The 19,507-nt window shown below is 42.5% G+C and overlaps 1 protein-coding gene across 2 annotated transcripts in view; it reads right to left on the bottom strand.

Annotated features, from left to right (window-relative positions):
* The window catches only part of SH3YL1 (SH3 and SYLF domain containing 1), a 42,027-nt gene extending 22,533 nt beyond the window's left edge, over positions 1–19,494 (bottom strand). Inside the window, exons 1-4 of one of the 2 annotated variants that reach the window (XM_081254296.1) lie at positions 19,335–19,494; positions 18,896–19,020; positions 3,446–3,556; positions 344–457 (exon numbers count right to left, since the gene is read on the bottom strand). In XM_081254296.1, the coding sequence (XP_081110422.1) occupies positions 344–457; positions 3,446–3,556; position 18,896 (226 nt within the window). In that variant the 5' untranslated portion in view covers positions 18,897–19,020; positions 19,335–19,494. Of the gene's footprint in view, positions 1–343; positions 458–3,445; positions 3,557–18,895; positions 19,243–19,334 lie in introns of those variants that run through there. The other variant, XM_081254295.1, reaches the window with a different exon arrangement.
* Between the last annotated feature and the right edge of the window lie 13 nt (positions 19,495–19,507).

The following is a 19,507-nucleotide window of genomic DNA, read 5'->3' as shown; positions in this document are numbered from 1 at the left end:
GAACAAGGGGGGAAAAAGGCTTCCATAAAACAAAAGAAAGCAACTGTAAGGTGAAGCTGAGGAATAAGAATGCACATGTAACAACAGAAATACAATGTCAATGTTTAGTATATGCTCCATGGAAGGACAACAAAGTGTGTAAAGACGGGGGCCCCCTCTTCTGATATTCTGAGTCTCACGGGTTGGCTGACCATGGAGAAAACGGAGGGAGCGGCCCGAGGAAGGTAGTCCAGGCGGCACCGGAAAACCTGTCTGTCTCCCTACAAAACCTGTTCACAGTGGAAACAGAACAAAAAAGGGACGAGGATTCTCCGCCCCTCCCAGTGAAGGGACGCTAGCTTACTTCCATCTGGAAGGCGCGCCAGCACGATCCCACTGCCACCTCTCGCAGTGACCAGAAACCCAGCTTTTATCGCAGACAGGACCACCAGGCCCTTGGCTTTGGCAATGACGTGTGCTGCAAAAGATGAAGACAGGTGAGCACTGGGCAGGTGACAGCTCAGCAGGCCTGTGCATGCAGGTTTGCTTCCCGGGACCAGGGCCTCCCTCGCCTCAGCAGCACAGGGAACTGCGAGGAAACCGCCCCAGGACAGAGAAGCCTGAAGCCTTTGGTGGCCCTAACCCGACAGGGCAGGTGCTCAGGATCCTGCAATGGACACAAGAAATGAGACACTGGGTTGAGACTGTACTGATATCTAGTAGCAGGACAAATAATTTGGAGATTTCAATTAATTTACAACATAATTTATAATTTTAAAAGTTATAAAAGTATTTTCAAAGAAATTAAGACCTACATAGTATTAAGGAGAGACTTCCAAAGTGACTGACACGCAGTGTGTAGCAGGACGTTGGAACTTAGAGCCACATTGTTGAGTTCAGCTGCTATTAATATGAAAATCTGGATTCAAAACCAGGACAATTAAATGATTTTGCCACTTTAAAAAGTTTTTTGACTTTATAAAGTGATCTGATCAGTATTGGAATAACACATAACTACCAGTGCACTGAAAATATAATTCAATTTACAAAATATTGGTTTATTCACATTTCAGGGAAGTTTGTTACATAAAAGGAAGGTTATTAACTTAGGTACCCACTAAACACAGTGCCTTACTAGTCTGTGGATTTATTTACACAATAGCACATCTTTCAAATAACAAAGGAAGCCTAAACATTGGAAATTATTCTTGGATCCCAATGTTACTTTTAAGGTAGTTTAATTTATCATCATTTTAGTCAAATATTCTGTCAAGGAAGTCAAACCAGACAGTGTACTCAAATACACAAGAAAGGCTTTGTGGGTGTCCCTAGGAAACACTAAATTTCTAATACACTTATGCACACCATTTCAAAGTTTAAATTAATAACAGACTCTCAGAGACGATTCAACCAAGAGCACGAGGAGGGTAACACACAGACCATTCCTGGAGCTCTTGGTACTTAAACAAGGTTTAGAAGTAAGGCTCTCTTCTCTCTGATGGTCATCAACTAAGTGTGCCTTAGCTTGTGTTCTAAAGGGTGTGACACATGGTACTGATGTTGACAGCTTCATTATACATCAGGTAGGTTTGTTTATACACTTGTTGGTAGAATATCCTCACATGCCATTCTCAGTGCTTTTACAGTGGGTATTGCCTCTATTCAGAAACATTAGGTATAACAGAAGTATATTTTTAATAAAATGAACATAGTTCAAATGTCAGGTGTGTTTTTATATCTTATCCACCCAGATTCAGGGACATTAAAATACCAATAACCCCTAAATAACTGTCCAATTGGCTCTTCATTTGTAAAGTAGATGCACTGATTGCAGATTTACTCTCTAAATTGAGTTTCACTTACTTCTCAGAGCCCCTCACACCAAAGGACTGTGAACTCACAGCGTAAGAAAGTCTAAAGGTCTGGGCATTTTGTTTTAAAATATTTTTTAGATTTTATCTCCTATCACATAATACACCTCCCTAGCTTTAATGTGCGCGTAATGGGCCCTCCCTCCTCATCCCAAGGAAAGATGAGGCTTGGTCATCTGGCAGCTGTGGCCTCTCTGGCTTCCATCAGACACACAGCCCGCACCCCTGCGGGACTTCCCTTATTCAGGCTGCTGTGTAAACGGGTTTTCATTTTCTGAGCTACACCCAGTGAAAGGGAGTCGGGTGGCCCTTGACTGGAAGCAGAATAAAGTCAAGGCAGAATTTTGCTGGACAAAATCCACGAGAAAAAATCCATACCCAAATGTTTTTATGGTAGGAAATACAGCTTATCTGTAAATTGGGCTAGCCTGACATGTATGTAGATGCTGCTGTATATTGAGAAATGTCTTGTCTTCTGCTTCAGAATAGAGCTAAAGAAAATTGAGTTCTTCCGGTTGAATTTTCTTCAAGTGTTACACAGTGCTTCTCTAACTTGTACGTTTATGTAACTCACTGGAGATCTTGTGAAAAATGCAGATTCTGATTCATCAGGCTGGAGTGGAGCCTGAGGTCCTGCATTTCTAACAAGCTCCCAGGTGATGCCCAGATGTGGTCATCTGCCTTCGAGTAGCAAGGCTCTATGAAGCGCTGTTTTCTTAAGATGGGAGGAGTGGCTGGGCCAAAATAACAACACTTAATATTATTACTATAACAACAACAAATTAGAAATTTTTACAATCCTGAAAGGTCTGTTAAATAACTTCAGAAAATCTGGCTTAAGAAATTAAACTGGTTTCTCTAATGCAGGATGAGAGTTTTGCACTAAGAGGGAAATTAGCCCGCAGCTGCCTAAGCTAGCCTGCATATGAGTGTCTTTGCATCAGGTAGGTATTCTCGGAAACACCTTTTAGAAATAACTGGTGGTAGTAATGAACAGACAGTGGTTCCCAAAGGCTTGCCTCTGGACCAGGTCTTGTGTGGTCAGCCTGACTACAGGAGAATCACATTAGAGACGTGATAAAATTTGTAATCCTGGCCACGCTGCTCCCAGGGTCTGCTTCAGCAGGTCAGGGTGCGGGGGGAGTTTAGGAACTGCACTTTAATGACCCAGGGAATACAGATGTGTAGCTGTGCTGGGAATCATTGATTAGTCTTCTTAAACCACTATAAAGTATAACTATCCTACCTAGAAAGAAAAAAAACACAAAATTAAAATTTATTTATGAGATTAGCTAGTGAGTTAGCAAGATGAGTTTGCAAAAGTCCTCAGAAATTGAGGACAAGGACCTGTGAGTTTGAGGAAAGTGGAAGTGGAAAAGGACACAGGGTACTTAGGGCCATGGGCCCTGCAAAGGGGAGGAGGAGAGGGAGTCTTACAAGGCGGGTGGGAGAGGGAGGCTTCCCAGGACACCAGCCGGGAAGACGGGCTTAGAGGAGAAAGGTGGTCTGAGGACCTGTGTGAAGTCAAGGTTTGAGAAGGTAAGTTAAGGAACAGAGCAGATGTAGAAGTGAAAAGTATATATTTTATTACCTACCAGGAATGATCTTATCAGGTCCATTTCTGGAAGTTATTTCTGTGAACTCTCTTAGAATTTTAGCAGCCTTTTTTGCTTCAGATTTCAAATTGGAAGGTATAGGGTTATTCACTGAAAGATTTAAAAAAATGATTTTAATGAAGAGATCTACTAAATAGAAGTTAGAAATTTGCTGTAATTTCATTTTTTCATACACAATTAAGCATTATCAAATTGTATCCTACCAGGCAAAGGAAATAAATTGAAAATCCTTATTTATTGATCATTTCATCTCTATTTTCCTAGTAAATTAAATTCACTGAGACTGGGAAACCCTAAACTCTCAAAATCTCAGAAATTATAAAATCATGGAATTCTAAAGGATCTTAAAATCTGGTCCAGTCTCCCAATTATGTATCTTTTCCCTGTAATTCTTAACTCACCACAATATTAACAAAAAATATTAAAATGTTAAGAATGAACAAAAGATGTATTTTACTACTGTCTATAACAGATAATATAAAATTTAATATATTTGACTATTTTGTTGAAAATGTTTGACCTGTCTGCACAGATTTTCCTTATTAGTAAAATTCTAGTAGACTCAGGAATTGAGTGATTACTTCAATTAATGAACATTTGCACTTGTATAGCATTCTATGTTTTCAGCATTGGTTGGGTATTCATAAACTCAGAGGAAGGTTTATTCATCTTAGCAATGCTCACATAATCTTTCCAGCTCTGAAGTATGTGGGATGGATCATTCCTTTATCACAGGACAAGGAACCAGAAGAGTCAAATAAATCAAGAGGCTTCAATATAAATCCTGCTGTTCCGACCATCAGATGAATTTTTCATTGCAAAGATTGTGTTTTCAGCCCTGAAAGTTCCACTGGTTGTTTTTCATTCTTTCCAGTTCTATCCTCATTGTGTTTTTGTTGTTCTTTCAATCCTTGAGCATATTTTAAAAAGTGTTTTTATATCCTTGTCTGATGATTGCATCATCTCCGCCCTTTCTGGGTCTGTTTTTGACTGACTTTTCTCCTAGTTATGGTTTATGTTTTACTGTTTCTGCCCATTGCTAGTGAAATTTGGTGGTTGCTAGAGCTATGAACACTGCCATGGTGAGGATCTAGATCTTGTTGTCTTCTTTAAACAGTGTTGCTGCGTTTGTGCTGGCACCAGGGAGTCACTTGCAGATCAGCTCAGTCCTTCCAAGGCTTGCTTTTATGTTTTGCTTGGAGTGTGTAGTCTTCGGTGCCAGGCCTGCAGTTACCACGTGACTCTGGGCTCTCTCCTGAATGTCCTCAGATGTGACACACTCTCTCATTTGGCTGGTTGGAACCACTGCTCCCAATGCTGCATAAACTCTGAGGACTGTTTGCCTCACAGCTTCCTGAGAGTCGTTCTTTGCCCTGCCCTGAAAGTGTCCCCTTCACACAACGCTTCCTGCTCAGCCAAGGACTCACGGGTCCCTCTGCAGATTTCTTGAGCTCCTTCCATCTCTGATTCACTCTCCTCTGGGAATCTGCTCTGTAAACTCCAGTTGCTCAGCCTCTCCAAACTCAATTTGTCTCTCCCATTCAGAACGAATCCATGCCACGGTGGGCTTCCCTCCCTGTGCTGCAGCTTGGAAAGTGCTCCAGGCAGAAAAACGGGCAATTGTGGACTTTACCTCAATTTCCCTTCTCCTCTGGGATCCTAGACCCACTCGCCTGTTGTCCAACATGAAAACAGATGCTCCATATGTTTTCCCCAATTTCTGGTTGTTTACGGCAAGTGGCAATTCCAGTACCAGTTTCTTTGTCATGAAGCTCTCAGTGTACTTTTGTTTTTTATGAGGAGTAATATTGAATATCTTTCCATTTCTGTCAAATCTTTTTTTTTTATTTGTTGCCCATTTATGGAGGCTATTTCTCTGTTCCTTATTGATTTGTATATTAAGGGAATAAACCTTTTTTTCTAGAATATGAGTTACAAACATTGATTTCTTCTTTGCCATTTATCTTTTCAATTTTCTTATGATGGTTTTTCTACTTTTTGAAAAATGAAATCAAATTCATATTCTCTTTTAAGTCTAACAAGTGTCTAACTATTAAACAAAGTAGTTCCCAAACTCATATGGAAAAATAAGCAAGAAAAGCTAGAAGAAAATATGTGAAAGAAGAAGAATGAAGGGGATAAGCTCTGGTTTAACATATTATAAAGCCTCAATAGTTTACCTCTTAGTGATGTAAATACAGACAGAAAAATCAATTTCACAAAATAGAAAATTCAGGGCTTCCCTGGTGGCACCGTGGTTAAGAATCCGCCTGCCAATGCAGGAGAAACAGGTTCGAGCCCTGGTCTGGGAAGGTCCCACATGCCGCGGAGCAACTAAGCCCATGCACCACAACTACTGAGCCTGCACTCTAGAGCCCGCAAGCCACAACTACTGAGCTCGCGTGCCACAACTACTGAAGCCCACATGCCTAGAGCCCGTGCTCCCAACGAGAAGCCACCACAATGAGAAGCCTGCGTACTGCAACGAAGAGTAGCCCTGACTCGCCGCAACTAGAGAGAGCCTGCGCACAGCAATGAAGACCCAACGCAGCCAAAAAAAAAAAAGTAAAATAAAATAAATTTATATATATAAAATAATCCATTAAAAAAATTCAGAAATTGGCCCAAATATATAAATTAATTTAATATATGATAAATATTGCACCTCAAATCATTGTGGAAAAGCTGTTGTACACAATAAATAGTGGTCCTTTGGGGGAAAAAAGTCATCCACAGTTTCACATTACATAACAATAAACTCCAAATGCATTGATGATTTAAAATACCAAAAGTCAGGGCTTCCCTGGTGGCGCAGTGGTTGAGAGTCCGCCTGCCAATGCAGGGGACACGGGTTCGCGCTCCAGTCCAGGGAGATCCCACATGCCGCAGAGTGGCTGGGCCCGTGAGCCATGGCCGCTGAGCCTGCGCATCCAGAGCCTGTGCTCCACAACGGGAGAGGCCACAGTAGTGAGAGGCCCGCGTACCGGAAAAAAAATAAAATAAAATAAAAAACCCTCAAAAGTCATACTATAAAAGAACCAGAAATTATGGGAGAATTACTTTTCAAATTCATAGTGCAAAAGGCCCAACTATGAGGAAAAATTGTTTTTTCTTTTTTTGGCTGCACCGCGTGGCACGTTGGATCCTAGCTCCCCGACCAGGGATTGAACCCACGCCCCCAGAACTGGAAGCATGGAGTCTTAACCACTGGACCACCAGGAAAGTCCCTGAAAATTTTTCTATATTTTTTAACCACCAGAAATTATGGCATAAGTGCATTGTAAAAATAAAGGAAAGATATAGATACACAAATATTGAAGAAAAAAGGCATCCCTACTACTCATACTCACCAATACTACTGTCTGCATTTTAGTGTGTGCTTCAGTTGGTTCCTATTGCTAAACAAGTAGATTATTTCCATTTTTAGTTTTTAGTGATACCACTGTTCGATGGTAATTATCTTGAGAGAATCTTAGGAGTTGGAATTAATGACTGAAAAAAATCAAAAATGTCTAGCTTTTTATTCCATTATCAAATCACCTTCTAAAATTACTATCCAACCTTAGAACCACTGGGTATTACCATAAAAAAATTCGTACTGTTACTAGGGAAGTTGGTCGAGGCAAAGTGTGCACATCAGAAAGGATGAGCAATTTTTATTTGATTTAATCTGAATACTAGCGATTTTTGTTTGTTTGTTTACATTTTATTTTGCATATTTTCTGTTCATGTTCTTTGCTTATTTTTCTGGTGCCATACTCCTTTTGTCTATAATTTTAATCATTTCGCAAGTTTGTATCTCAGCTTCTTGTTTTTATACTTTTATGTATAGTTTTTCAGTATTTGTTTTTATTTATATGGCAATATCTCTCTGAGCTTTCTACCATTATCACCTTTCTATTATTGTGACTAAAGGCCTTTAAGAAAAAAATTATACAAGTATTATTCTAAATTTTCTTCTTCCAGAGCTTTTATTTTACATTAAATATTTGATCCTCCTCAAACTTGCCTTGGTATAGGATATGAAGTGAGAACCTAATATTTTAAAAATATACAACACAATTCATTGAATAATCCACAGTACTTAATTAAAAATGCTACCTTCATGACAAAAGCAAGAAAGGAATATTCATGTATATATATATACTCATATATTTAAAAGTATATGACAGAGATAACATGGTAGATTAATAAATTATTCTGGGACTTTAGGTCATTCAAAGGAAAACAAAATAAAATTAGATTACAATATCACATCATACACACACACAAAAATTCAATGTAACTGAATGCCTGAATATTAAAAGCAAAACTTAGTACTTTTAGAATAAAAAGAATAGGGAATATCTTTATGATTTGAGGATGGAGGAATGCTACAAACAAGGCACAACAATAACGGGAAACTACAGATACATTCAACTACATTAAAGTTTAAAAAGTTGTATCAACATACATTTAAAAAATAAAAATATAAGCCACAGATTGGAAGATATTTGTCATAAACTTAGGTGACAGAGATTTAGGATCCAGAATATCTAAAGATCTTTTATTTTTTAATATAGAAAATTTAAACTTATTTATGTTTATTATGATTGACATGATTTATGGTTAATTGATTTATTATAATTATGAATCAATCTGAATTTTTCAATTTGTATTTCTATCATATCTTTAGGATCTTCTACTTTTTCTTTTGTTATTTAAAATTTAGGATTCTTGAAGTTGAATTCTTAAATCCTTCTTTAGTTCTGGACATTTTGCTTCTTCCATTTCTTTCTTTTTTTAAAAAAATTTTTATTGGAGTATAGTTGATTTACAATGTTGTGTTAGTTTCTGGTGTACAGCAAAGTGAATCAGTTATACATATACATATATCTACTCTTTTTTAGAGTCTTTTCCCATATAGGCCATTGCAGAGTATTGAGTAGAGTTCCCTGTAGTATACAGTAGGTGCTTATTAGTTATCTGTCTTATATATAGTAGTGTGCATATGTCAATCCCAATCTCCCAGTTTATCCTTCCCCCCAACCCCTGGTAACCATAAGTTTGTTTTCTACATCTGTAACTTTTTCTGTTTTATAGATAAGTTCATTTGTACCCTTTTCTTAGATTCCACATATAAGTGATATCATATATTTGTCTCTTTGTCTGACTTACTTCACTCAGTATGACAGTCTCTAAGTCCATCCATGTTGCTGCAAATGGCATGATTTCATTCTTTTTTATGGCTGAGTAATATTCCATTGTATATATGTACCACACCCAGAATATATAAAGATCTTTTAATATCAATAAAAATATGAAATCACTATAGAAAATGGGGCAAAGTGTTCAATTAGTTAATCCACAGAAGAGGAAACCTCCATGGCCAATAAATATATGAAAAGTTGATCAAACTCCCTAGAAGCCAGGGACATGCAAAGCTAGACCATAATGCATTACCGTTTCTTGTCCTTTAGGTTGACGGAAATTAAAAAAAGCCTGCCAATGAGCATGTGTAGGTTGTGCAGGGGCACATAGGGAAGCCTCTGTCCCGTTGGTGGGGACGTGAGTAAGTGCAGCTGCTGTGGGAGCTGTGCTGAGGACAGCTGGAGATGACCCACCAATTCTACTCCTGGACGTGCTCAGAGGCACTGGCTGCCCGGATGAATGGTGGCTCCCAAATTCATGTCTACCTGGACCCTGTGAAAGGGACCTTATTTGGAAACAGGGTCTTTGCAGACGTAATTAAGTTAATCATTCTCGACTACCCAGGCGGCCCCTAAGTCCTTAAGGAGACAGAAAGGGGAAGATGCAGAGAGGAGGGGAAGGCAACGTGGTCACAGAGGCAGAGGCTGGACCGTGCAGCCACAAGCCCAGGAGCACTGGGACCCCAGGAGTTGGGAGAGAGAAGTCAGGACTCTTGGAGGGGTGCGTGCCTCCAAGCGCGGCCCGGCTGACACCCCACGGGCAGCCTCCAGGTGGGAGAGGGCGTGTCTGTTGTAAGCCGACCAGTCTGTGGTAACTTGTTGAGCCCAGCCACCCACCGAGGCAGGGCTTTTAACAGCACAAATAAATAAATACATTCAAACAGGAGACAAACGTCCCTCAAGAGGAGGACGGATATATCTAGTTTGGTGTAGTATTAAAATTGTATTCTACACAGAACTTCAGATAAACTAGATCTACTGTATCAACATGGCAAAATGTGAATAATATTGACAGCAAAAACAAGTTGCATAAAGATATATAGGGTATCACACATTTATGTAAACATTTACATAAATGTTATACAAATATTTATATATAAAAATAAAGTAAAATGATATTTGATTTGGGGGTGGGGTGGCCCTGGGGAAGGCTTATATAGGAAGCTTACTGGAAAGTTGTACTTTTTCCCCTTAGGCTGTGCATAGTAAGTCACGGATGTAAAAATTGTTATTCTCAATAGTCCTTTGTATGTCTGAACTATTACAGAACAAAGATTGTTCAGCATAAGTTGAATCCTGTACTATTAAATAGTTAATATATTAGTGGAAACATGAATCCACCTGTAAAAAAATATGTATATTATGAATAATTACTCCATAAGTTGTCTTTTGTTTAAAATCTGACCTCTCACAGCCAACAACATGTCTTGCATGAAGAGGTGTAGAAAAGTGAAAAGTGTACCCTTATGTTTTACACAAACAAGAGAGCACACATAGCCTCCCCTCCCCCACACATGTGGGAGCGTGCGCGCGCACACACACACACACACATAATTCAAAGGACAGGGATTTGGTGAGTGGCTATACACTAAATATTCAGTTGTTATTATATGCATTTGTATACCATTGACAATTCTGAATTTTGAATTTTTAGGAACTAACATAAAGTTGCTCTTCATCTTCTCGATCATGTATTTGTTTAAAATCACACTGTCCCATTTTGACGATGGTACTGACATACAGAAAGGCTGATACTCTTGGTTCTCTACTTTCACTTGCGATGGTGAATATGAAACACAAAGAAGAACACAGAAAACTTCTCAGAAGCACATAATTTTTAAACAGGGAAGGAATCTTAAAACATCCATTTAAAATTATGTCGATTTACTAGTGGTCTTTAAACTTTTCCTATTATCAATGCTTTGGTTATACAGTCTGGATTTAGAAGGTCTTAGAAAAAATACAACCTAGAAAAATTCCAAGTGAACATATTTATGTAGATATTTCGGCCTTTAAAGTACATTTTACGGAAGTAGCTGTTAATCATGACTTGACTAATGTCAGTAGCAGGCTAATGACATACAATTGGCTTTGGTATTCCACAGTGATCAAGAAAAAGTGTGCATGGTAGGGGGCATTTCCATGTTTCCAATATGGTATTGACACAATTGACAGCTTCCGAAAACCACAACCGGTGTGAACAGACGCGATGGGAGCCCGCCTCTTCTGCGCTGGATCGCTACAAAGGAGGTACCGAGTTGGCGATCAGCAAGGCAACCGGAGTGCGACTAGAAAACCGACTAACGTGCACTGTCCATTTGTAACGCACATGCTTTGATACCTGGCGTAGGACTAGCTGAGGCCTTTGTTTTCTTAATTTCTGTTGGGATCTAAGATGATGTAACCTTACTCTTTATGGAATGAACAAGTCGCATGCAGGGGGTCTGCTGTGTTAGCTAGTTTCCCACACACTCGTGTGCTTCCCGCGTCAGCACAGCTCTGGCCCCGGGAGCGGCTGCCAAGAGACAGTAATGGATGTTGCTTCTATGCCCAAATAGTGAGAAGGAGGGTTTTCTGCACCCTCCCTTTCCTACCACTGGCTGCCTGAAGGGGTCTCCAGGATACAGCCACAGTGGGAGGGATGGAGACCCCTGGATCAGAACACAGGGGAAGCTGCCCACCACAACTCTTCTTGTGCTAAGAAATCGAGATTTGGGGGCTTGTTGCTGCAGCTGACATAACCCTACTTACTATGTTTAAAAATTATTTCTCATCTCTCCATGGTATTTGCTGCAGAAGAAAGATGGAGAAGAATCTGTAATTTTAATTTCCTAACCTAGGACTAGACTTGTTTTATATACATTCTCATCACTTAATTAGTTTGGCGAGGTAGATAACTGGGTAAAAACACATAAAGTATAACATACCATATGTCAGTATCTTTCTCTTTGATTACGTGGCATTCCTAATAGACTACTTGCAGGTCCTTCTAAAAGCAAAGCAGTAGTTTTGCCTTTTTATTAAATGTTAAAATGGATAAAAAGACAGATCTTTGCTGTACCAAGTGCTCCTATTAGCACGTGCCTGAAAACTTCATGTTATAGGCCCCTTCCTGTACCTTCCTCATTGCGCCCGAGTTATGCCTCTGGCCGTAACCGCCCTGTTCACCTGGAATAGGTATAGCAGACAGAGTCCAATGGCAGGTGGGATGCACACAGCGGGTCAAAGAGCGGATATTCACTGTGGGAGTTATTCGCTCTGTGTGGCGCCCTTGGCTGAGGGACAGTCCTCGGGGGGGAAATGTGAGGAGATGCAGCCCTCCTTGGAGAAGCTGTCGCTCAGCCCGAGGACGGCGGACAGCTGCGCTCCACCAGGCTGGGCTCCCTCTGGGGGCGGCAGGGGCAGGAGTCCTCAGAGCAGTGGGGCCTCTGGTTTCTCAGTGCGGGGGGCTGTGGAGAGGACTCCGAGAGGGCTTTCCCGGGCCTCTGGCCAAACGGGCTCGCCAGATGGCCTCTCACTACTCCCTGAGGGAGCTCGGCGTCAGCCCCTCCCAGGAGCCCCACCGCCCCTCCCAGAGCACGTACCGAAGGGGCGTCGGGAGCTCAGAGGCCCCGAGGACTCGGCACATCCAGCCATGCCCTGTTCTCCCATGGGCACGGCTGGTTGAAAAAAAATGAATCAAAAGAAGAATATTTTGTGTGTGAGCACACTTTCAAAGATGAAACAGGTAAAATCCCATCCTAGATCAGCATTGATAGCTGAACATTTGTGATCTATCGTGATGAGGGGCGCTAAATAGTGAACTCAAGGTGAAAACGTTCTCCCATAAAGAGAATCCCATTCTACCCATCAGTAGACTTGGATTACAAAAAAAGTTCTCAATTATTATTATAATTCAGTTTTTATCAGTAAAAATTTGTGGAAGATTGTTTTCTCTCTTGTTGCGTAAGTGTCGATACATAGCCTCAGTTTTCCTCTTGGCCCCCAAAGCCTGATATACGGGCTGTCTGGCCTTAGAGGAAAAAAAATGCCAACCTCTGACCTCTTAAAATTCCACTCATTCTTCAAAATCAACTTTAAACACTGCTTCTACTTGAAACCATGACTAACTTAAATCTCAGACCAGACCTGAGATTTGGCAAGATTCCCCCACCCCGGGGCCATCCCTTCCTGGGGCAGCTGAGCAGAGCTTTACCACCTGGGCCGCACAAAACAACGGATGACCCAAGAAGCAAGGAAGACGCCTGCCACCATGTCTTGTGGGAGAGGTCCCAGAGGACCCAGCAGTGCCAAGGTTGCTAACACTGCCTTCGTCTGTCTTGCCAACTGAAAATTGTCACTTGCCATCTGACTCTACAAAGATTAGGTCACTGCAGTCGCTGACCTTTAACACACCCTGAAAGGAGCTCAGGACGGAGCTCAGGAACGAAGCCCTCTGTGCTCTGGAAAGAACTGGCAAAACAGGCCTTCAGATACTTAGATATTTTCAGGAGAAGATTTTAAGAGCACAGCTTCTCGCATTTTCTCCTATCTAGAAAAGCACTAAAATCATTGATAGAGATATCTGCTTGTGACTGGCAGCGAACTTCTGCCAAAATGTGTGCTTGATTACATGTACCCCCTTCACCGAAATCACGTGTATACTGGCCTGCCCACACCATCTCTTCAGAGCAGTTCCTCAGCACTATCTGAGAGGCTGTCTCCCGGGCTACAGTCCTCATTTTGCCCCCAATAAAACTTAACTCACAACTCTCACATTGTGCATTTTTTCCCCATCGACAGCCTCCGAGAAGGAGTGAAGAAGTGGAGGCCAGCCCTATCAGGGTCCTCTCAGCTTCCCCAAGGCTCCACCTTTCCTATTCACACTCACACCTCAGGTCCTGTGACTTTAAGCACCATTTATATCTGATAATCCTCCAAGCTTGATCTATTCTTTAACCTTTCCCTAAATGCCAGACTCACTGTATCAATTACTGATTGGACCTTGAAATCAAGTATCCAAGTAAGCATCTCAAATTAATCACGTTTAGACTTAACTGTGATGCCCTAACCTCCTCTCCAGCCTGCTCCCTGAGTTTCCTCTCCAGGTAGGTTTCATCCATCAGGGAGCTCACACTCAAAACCTGGGTCAACTGTGACTTCCATATCTCTCTCATTCCCAGTGCCAATCCACCAGCACACCCTACTGGAGTATAGACCTTCAACATGCTCAGAATTTGATTACATCTCACCCGCTCCCCTGCCACCAGTCTGGCCCAGGGAATATCCGTTCTTGTGGTGTCTGTTCAGCAGCCTCCTCTGTGGTTTCTCTGTTTCCAGTCTTGAACTCCTATGGTCATTTCTCCAAAGAAATGCTCTAAGTAATATCTCATTGATAACATGCCTCAAAGTTTTTCCACCATATTTAGTCTACAGCATGGCTTTTATCTACCCTGTCTGTCTATCTGTCTATCTATCTAATCTAATCGTTCTAACCTAATCTCCCTCTCTAGAATGTAAGTGCCATGAGGTTAAGCACATTGACTATTTTATTAACTGTAATATCTCCAACACACACCATAATCACATATAGTAAGTGCCCAATAAATATTTGTTAAATGAATAAAGCATTTGTTGCTTTTAGGAATTAAAGATTAAAACCCTGTGAGGACTAGGAAAGGCTCATTTACATAGAAAATCCAGTGGATTTAGAAGAATGTGTGCTGAGTAAGAGCAAAGGTTCCCTGACTCTCAGACTCTGTAACATTTCTTAGATCTTGAGAGAGAGGAGGGTGAGAGGGAAGCGTGGTACAAGTTGATGGCATAGTACCTTAAAATAGTCCTTTCTAGGTTGTCACAGGAAAGGGAGGACAAAACCAAACCAAACCAAACCCCAAACTAAGGAGATCTGAGTGTAAGGAGACCAACAAGCACACTGGTCTAAAAAGCCTCAAGCAGCCCCACTGCCAAGTGGTGCTCACCCAACTAAGACCCCTTCAGCCCAGAAGGCACGGGAGAGCCAGCTCTCTGCTTGCAGGAAACTCTGCTGTTGTTCCACCAGAGCTGGGATGTCAGGACCTTGTGAGTGCAGCAGGGCCCAGCTTCAGAACTAATGATAACTGAAGACCCAGAAGCAAACCTGAGTGGGCAGAGACGGCATACACCTGACGCTTCTTCTCAACTCCCACTCTGAGACGTGGCTGAAAACGAGGACTCAATAGAATGCTTACATTTCCGGCACTCGAGCTTGTGATTTGAGACTCATACCCACACAGCTGTCCACCACTCAGCTGCAATCCTTACAGGCCAGAAGCAGTGCTTTTTACAAAGCTTTGTGCCCCTGCAGAGCCCTCTTCATATATCCAGGTGTCAGTACATCGCATTGACTTGAATCAATAAATGTCAGTGGAAATTGGTTGCTTTTCCTACTGAGCATCTATGCCTCTGGTTTTGGAACCATCACAGTGTGTCTGTTTCCACCACGCCGCACCTGAAGGGGAACCCATTTGCAGAACTAGACCCAGTGCCCTCCTTGTGCTACAGCAGAGCTTTGGAACCAAGGCTGATCCACATCAGCATCTGACCAAGGGCTTGTGTGGGAGCTGCCGGAACTGCCTCTTTCACAGGCACTTCTGTCTGGACTTGCTGCAAGGTTTTGTCACCATTGGGGAGAGCCTGAGAGCACAGCCATGCCGAGGAGCGCTTGACTAGAGTTGGAGAGAGAACCTGGGCTCTGCCGGCACTGCTTGAGCCCAGGGCTGGGCCACAGCTGGTGCCACAAGCAGCTCTGGACTCTTCAGTCACATGGACCAGTAAAATCCTTTTCTGCTAAAGCCAATTTGGATCAGATTTTCTGGCACGTGCAACTAAAGCTTAGTAAATGATACATAAACCTTACCCCCAAAAGACCTTCTACTTTGAACTCCATCAACCAAGCAGAATTAAACCAGTTAAATAAGCAAATTCCACAGTTGAGAGTCACTACTGCAAACATCCTGTGTAGGGAAGGTCAGAGCCTCTTTTATAAACATGGGAAGGAAAGCTACTGGACTGGGGAATTCACATGCAGCCCGGGATGCCTGCAGACCACAAAGCTCAATCACTAAGCCTGAGTGCTAGACACAGCCCTGTGTCACTGCGAGCTGGGTGTCACAAGGCTGGTCATGGTGAGGACACCTTCACATTCAGCTGAATTCCAGAAGAACCTGGCTCATTTGTTTGAATAGTACAGATCCTATTACATTTCTAATATGAGCATATTGCCAGGTCATAGTTGTATAATGGTGAATTTTTCTGTCAGAGCCAACAAATAATAACAACGATTTAGAGACAAGCCTCAATTCCTGTCCTCAGCATCAAGTCACGGCTCATCCACTTTTCCTCTGCTGTACCATTAGGCAGAGGGGCATGGTCTGTTCAGAATGCTGATATCATTATATTGCTGAAGTTGTGAAGATAAGGTCATTATTGTCATGGTTTGCATCTCAGCATTCATAAAATTCTTAAGTCTCTTGAATTCCAAGGCAAAGCAAATCATCTATAAATATTTGAGTTTACTCCTAAGAGAAGGATGGATGCCAAACCTCAAGCCAAGAAAACAGATGTAAAGTTTTCTTTAAAAAGTAACTGAAATATTTGAAAATTTCCATACTAAGACTTTTTTTTTTAATTAAGAGGATTTTTTTTTAATACTGAGAAAATTTTTACTTTGGAAACCTCAAAAGCTTGAAATGAGCTTAAGATGTAGAAATAATTCCCATATTGGTCATAGGGCAATAAAGTCAGGGCTGGGGTGACTGGGGGCCACGGTGACATTAGAATACTATTTGGAGTAAACTGCCACCTGGGGGGAGAAATCTGACTAGTTTCCAGTCTAGCCCTCCGGTCTAGAATGAAAGCAGGGAGAGGAAAGGCCCCTTCCCAACACCTCACCATTTTAAGACTTCAAGGGCTTCCCAAACTTTCCCTCTGGTCAACAAGCATCTAATATATTATTTTCCTTAATGGAGTCAATTATGAGAGGGCTACCTATAGGAAATTTTTTATTAATTATTATTTTGGCTATAAGCCTTAGCTAAAGTAAAAGAAACTTTATATATCTATGTAATCTTTTGAAAGCCTTTGAAATATTGAGTTTAGCTTTATTAGGACGTTATCATCTCGGACACTACCACGTGATAACTATGGCCATTGTTTCTTTTTTTTTTTAACATCTTTTTTGGAGTATAATTGCTTTACAATGGTGTGTTAGTTTCTGCTGTATAACAAAGTGAATCAGCTATACAGACAGATACATCCCCATATCTCCTCCCTCTGTCTCCCTCCCACCCTCCCTACCCCACCCCTCTAGGTGGACACCACTGTTTCTTAAACTAATTCTTTTTTTTTTTTTTTTTTTGTTGGAAGATTTTTTTTTTTTATTAGTTTCTGCTTTATCTCTCTGTGGCCTGCGTTTAACTGCTTCCTTTGTCTTAAGGAGACAAAGTCTGTCAGTTCTAGAAATCAAAACTGGTCTCTCTGGTCAGGTCATTAACCTTCTAATCCAAACTTCAAACTAAACTGATGATTTGAGCCCCAAACATTACCGTGGCCTGTGCCTCTTTTCTTGTTCCCCTGACCACAGGATTCAGACAGGGGACAGAGAGTATGGAGTGACAAGAACCATAACTTCCAACATAAGGAGACCCTTGACTTATACCACTTTACCTTTGCTCAAACTGAAGAGTGATCCTGGCTCAGAGCAGAACTACACATGCCACATTAGTCTGATCAGTGACTGTGAAAAATGGACTCCTCCCAAAGAAAATAAAAATTCAGTGTGTTTAGGTCTTAAACTGCACAGGATGATGTCTTATCATGACACTTGCACATAAGGCAACTTGTAGAGAGACGTCTGTGACCACCGGTCACTCAGCGACACGGCAGCAACATCCCCTTGACTTGTCAGCGTTCTCTTTCCAAACACCATATCCTTCTTTCTAAACAGTGAGAAAGCCCCTGAGAAAATTTCCTAAATGGAATAAAAGCATCAAATCACTCTTGATGAGCACAGATTTCTTTTAAATGTTTTTCTTTAATCTTACAAAAGATGAGGGATAGTATTAACTCATTTTAAAGAAATTTTGTTTAAATAGAACATTTGTAAACCAGATAACCAATTCTCCTTAGTTTATGCATGATAAACAGGATGGAAGTAACAACTGATTTTAACCTCCAGCTGGTCACTGCGCAGGTATTCCAATAGCAGGCCACACAAAGAACTAAACAGCACCATGGAGACTTGTTATTTCTCTGAGGTGCGTGTGTGCAGAGTTTCTGACTAACCCATTATTAATTCAGGCATCTCCCACACCTCAATAAAAACTCTCATGAGGACAAAAATGCAGGACACGCATGTTCTGTATACAAAAGAAAACCTGAAAACCTCCTCCCCTTTGGTAGAACATTCTGGGGCCATCAGATTCCTTCTCTCTGTGGGCAGGGGTCCCCTGTCTGTGTCATTCTCTCCAACTCAGCAGCAGTGGTGACACAGAACTATTTGTTGAGATGAAGTGAAATTGACACATTTCCAGCTAGCAGGGTAAATCTCATTACCTTATGGTCATCTACCTGTTTAGAGCAGTTTCCTATTTCATCACACAAGGAAAAACCACCACAGTAAAGGAAAGAGGTCCAAGGTCCAGCGCTCACAGCACCAGGGAGGCGGCCACTCTGCCCCAAGAGGTTCCCCGGAACTGTGGCTGATCACAGGCAGGGCCAGGTGAGGTGCGGAGGGCCTGGCACTTACACCTGGGGAGCCCTCAAACAATGGCAGCCTTCTGACTCCTGCTGCGCGAGCCAGGCGCAGGCTGAAGCCAAACCTTCCAACAAAGGTCCAGCATGTCCCCCACTAAAACAGACGGGAACGAAAAAAGATAGTGACTAATACTTGGCTTTTCAAATATTAGATATTTACAAATGAAGTGAATGATAATCGCTAAAATTAAAGACGAGAAGAGCCATTCTGTGAACTGAATCAACTGGGGCTAAACCTGAATCACAACCGCATTTGTGGAGAGTCCAGGGAGCTGGCTCCTCTTAACTTTTGACAGTTGTGGGATAACTAAGTGTTAATAGATGCGCAACAGCAAAAAAATCCCAAAGACACCGTTTCTACCTCTCTCACCAAAGATGTACACTCCCCAGCAAAACTTCTGTAAAGCGTAAGGGGTGGTCCCGCTTCCAGGTGAGGTTCCGCGGCGTCACCGACACACGTACTCACTTGCGACCCCGAGCCTGGCCCGTTCCGGCGCCCCTGGAGCTGCCGACACCTACCCAGGAAGAGGAGGGGCCCTCCCCGCTCGGCTCCGCCTCCCAGCGCAGGGACCGGTCTAGCGAGGTGCACACCTGAGACAGGTGAGGGAGCAGGTAAACACCCGCTTTTCCAGGGCAAAGCAGCTACTTTGCACATATTCGCAGGACAAAAACAGCAGCTAAGGGAGGTGTGCGCTCGCCCTCACCGGTCCCAGGGCGGCTGCTGAAGCAGCCCATTTTCGACAACTGGGCAGCCCAGCGGCCGTCCTGCCGCAGAGCGGACCTTGTCCGACCCGGGCACTGGGGGCGGGGGTCTCGGGGTACCAGGAGGTGCCCTTGCGGACCCCGCCCAGCCCCTGATCGCGGGCCTCACCTTCGGCCGCGCGGCCCAGGTGGCGGGCGCTCACCTGAATCCCAGGACTGACTCCCTACTCTCTGAGGACACTCGGGGACCCATCAGGCCCCGTCTCTCTGGCTTCAGTCTGTGGCCCCCAAAACCCCGGGGCTCGGGGCTACGCCCTCTCCTGCCCTCGGGTGGTGACTCCGCAGAGCCGCGTGACCCCAGCTCTCCCCCATTGGG

This window comes from Mesoplodon bidens, assembly GCF_964165515.1.
Source record: "Mesoplodon bidens genome assembly, chromosome: 14".
Lineage (NCBI taxonomy): Eukaryota > Metazoa > Chordata > Mammalia > Artiodactyla > Ziphiidae > Mesoplodon > Mesoplodon bidens.
The sequence above is the reverse complement of the archived record's forward strand: the minus strand, read 5'-3'. Positions and strand labels throughout refer to the sequence as shown.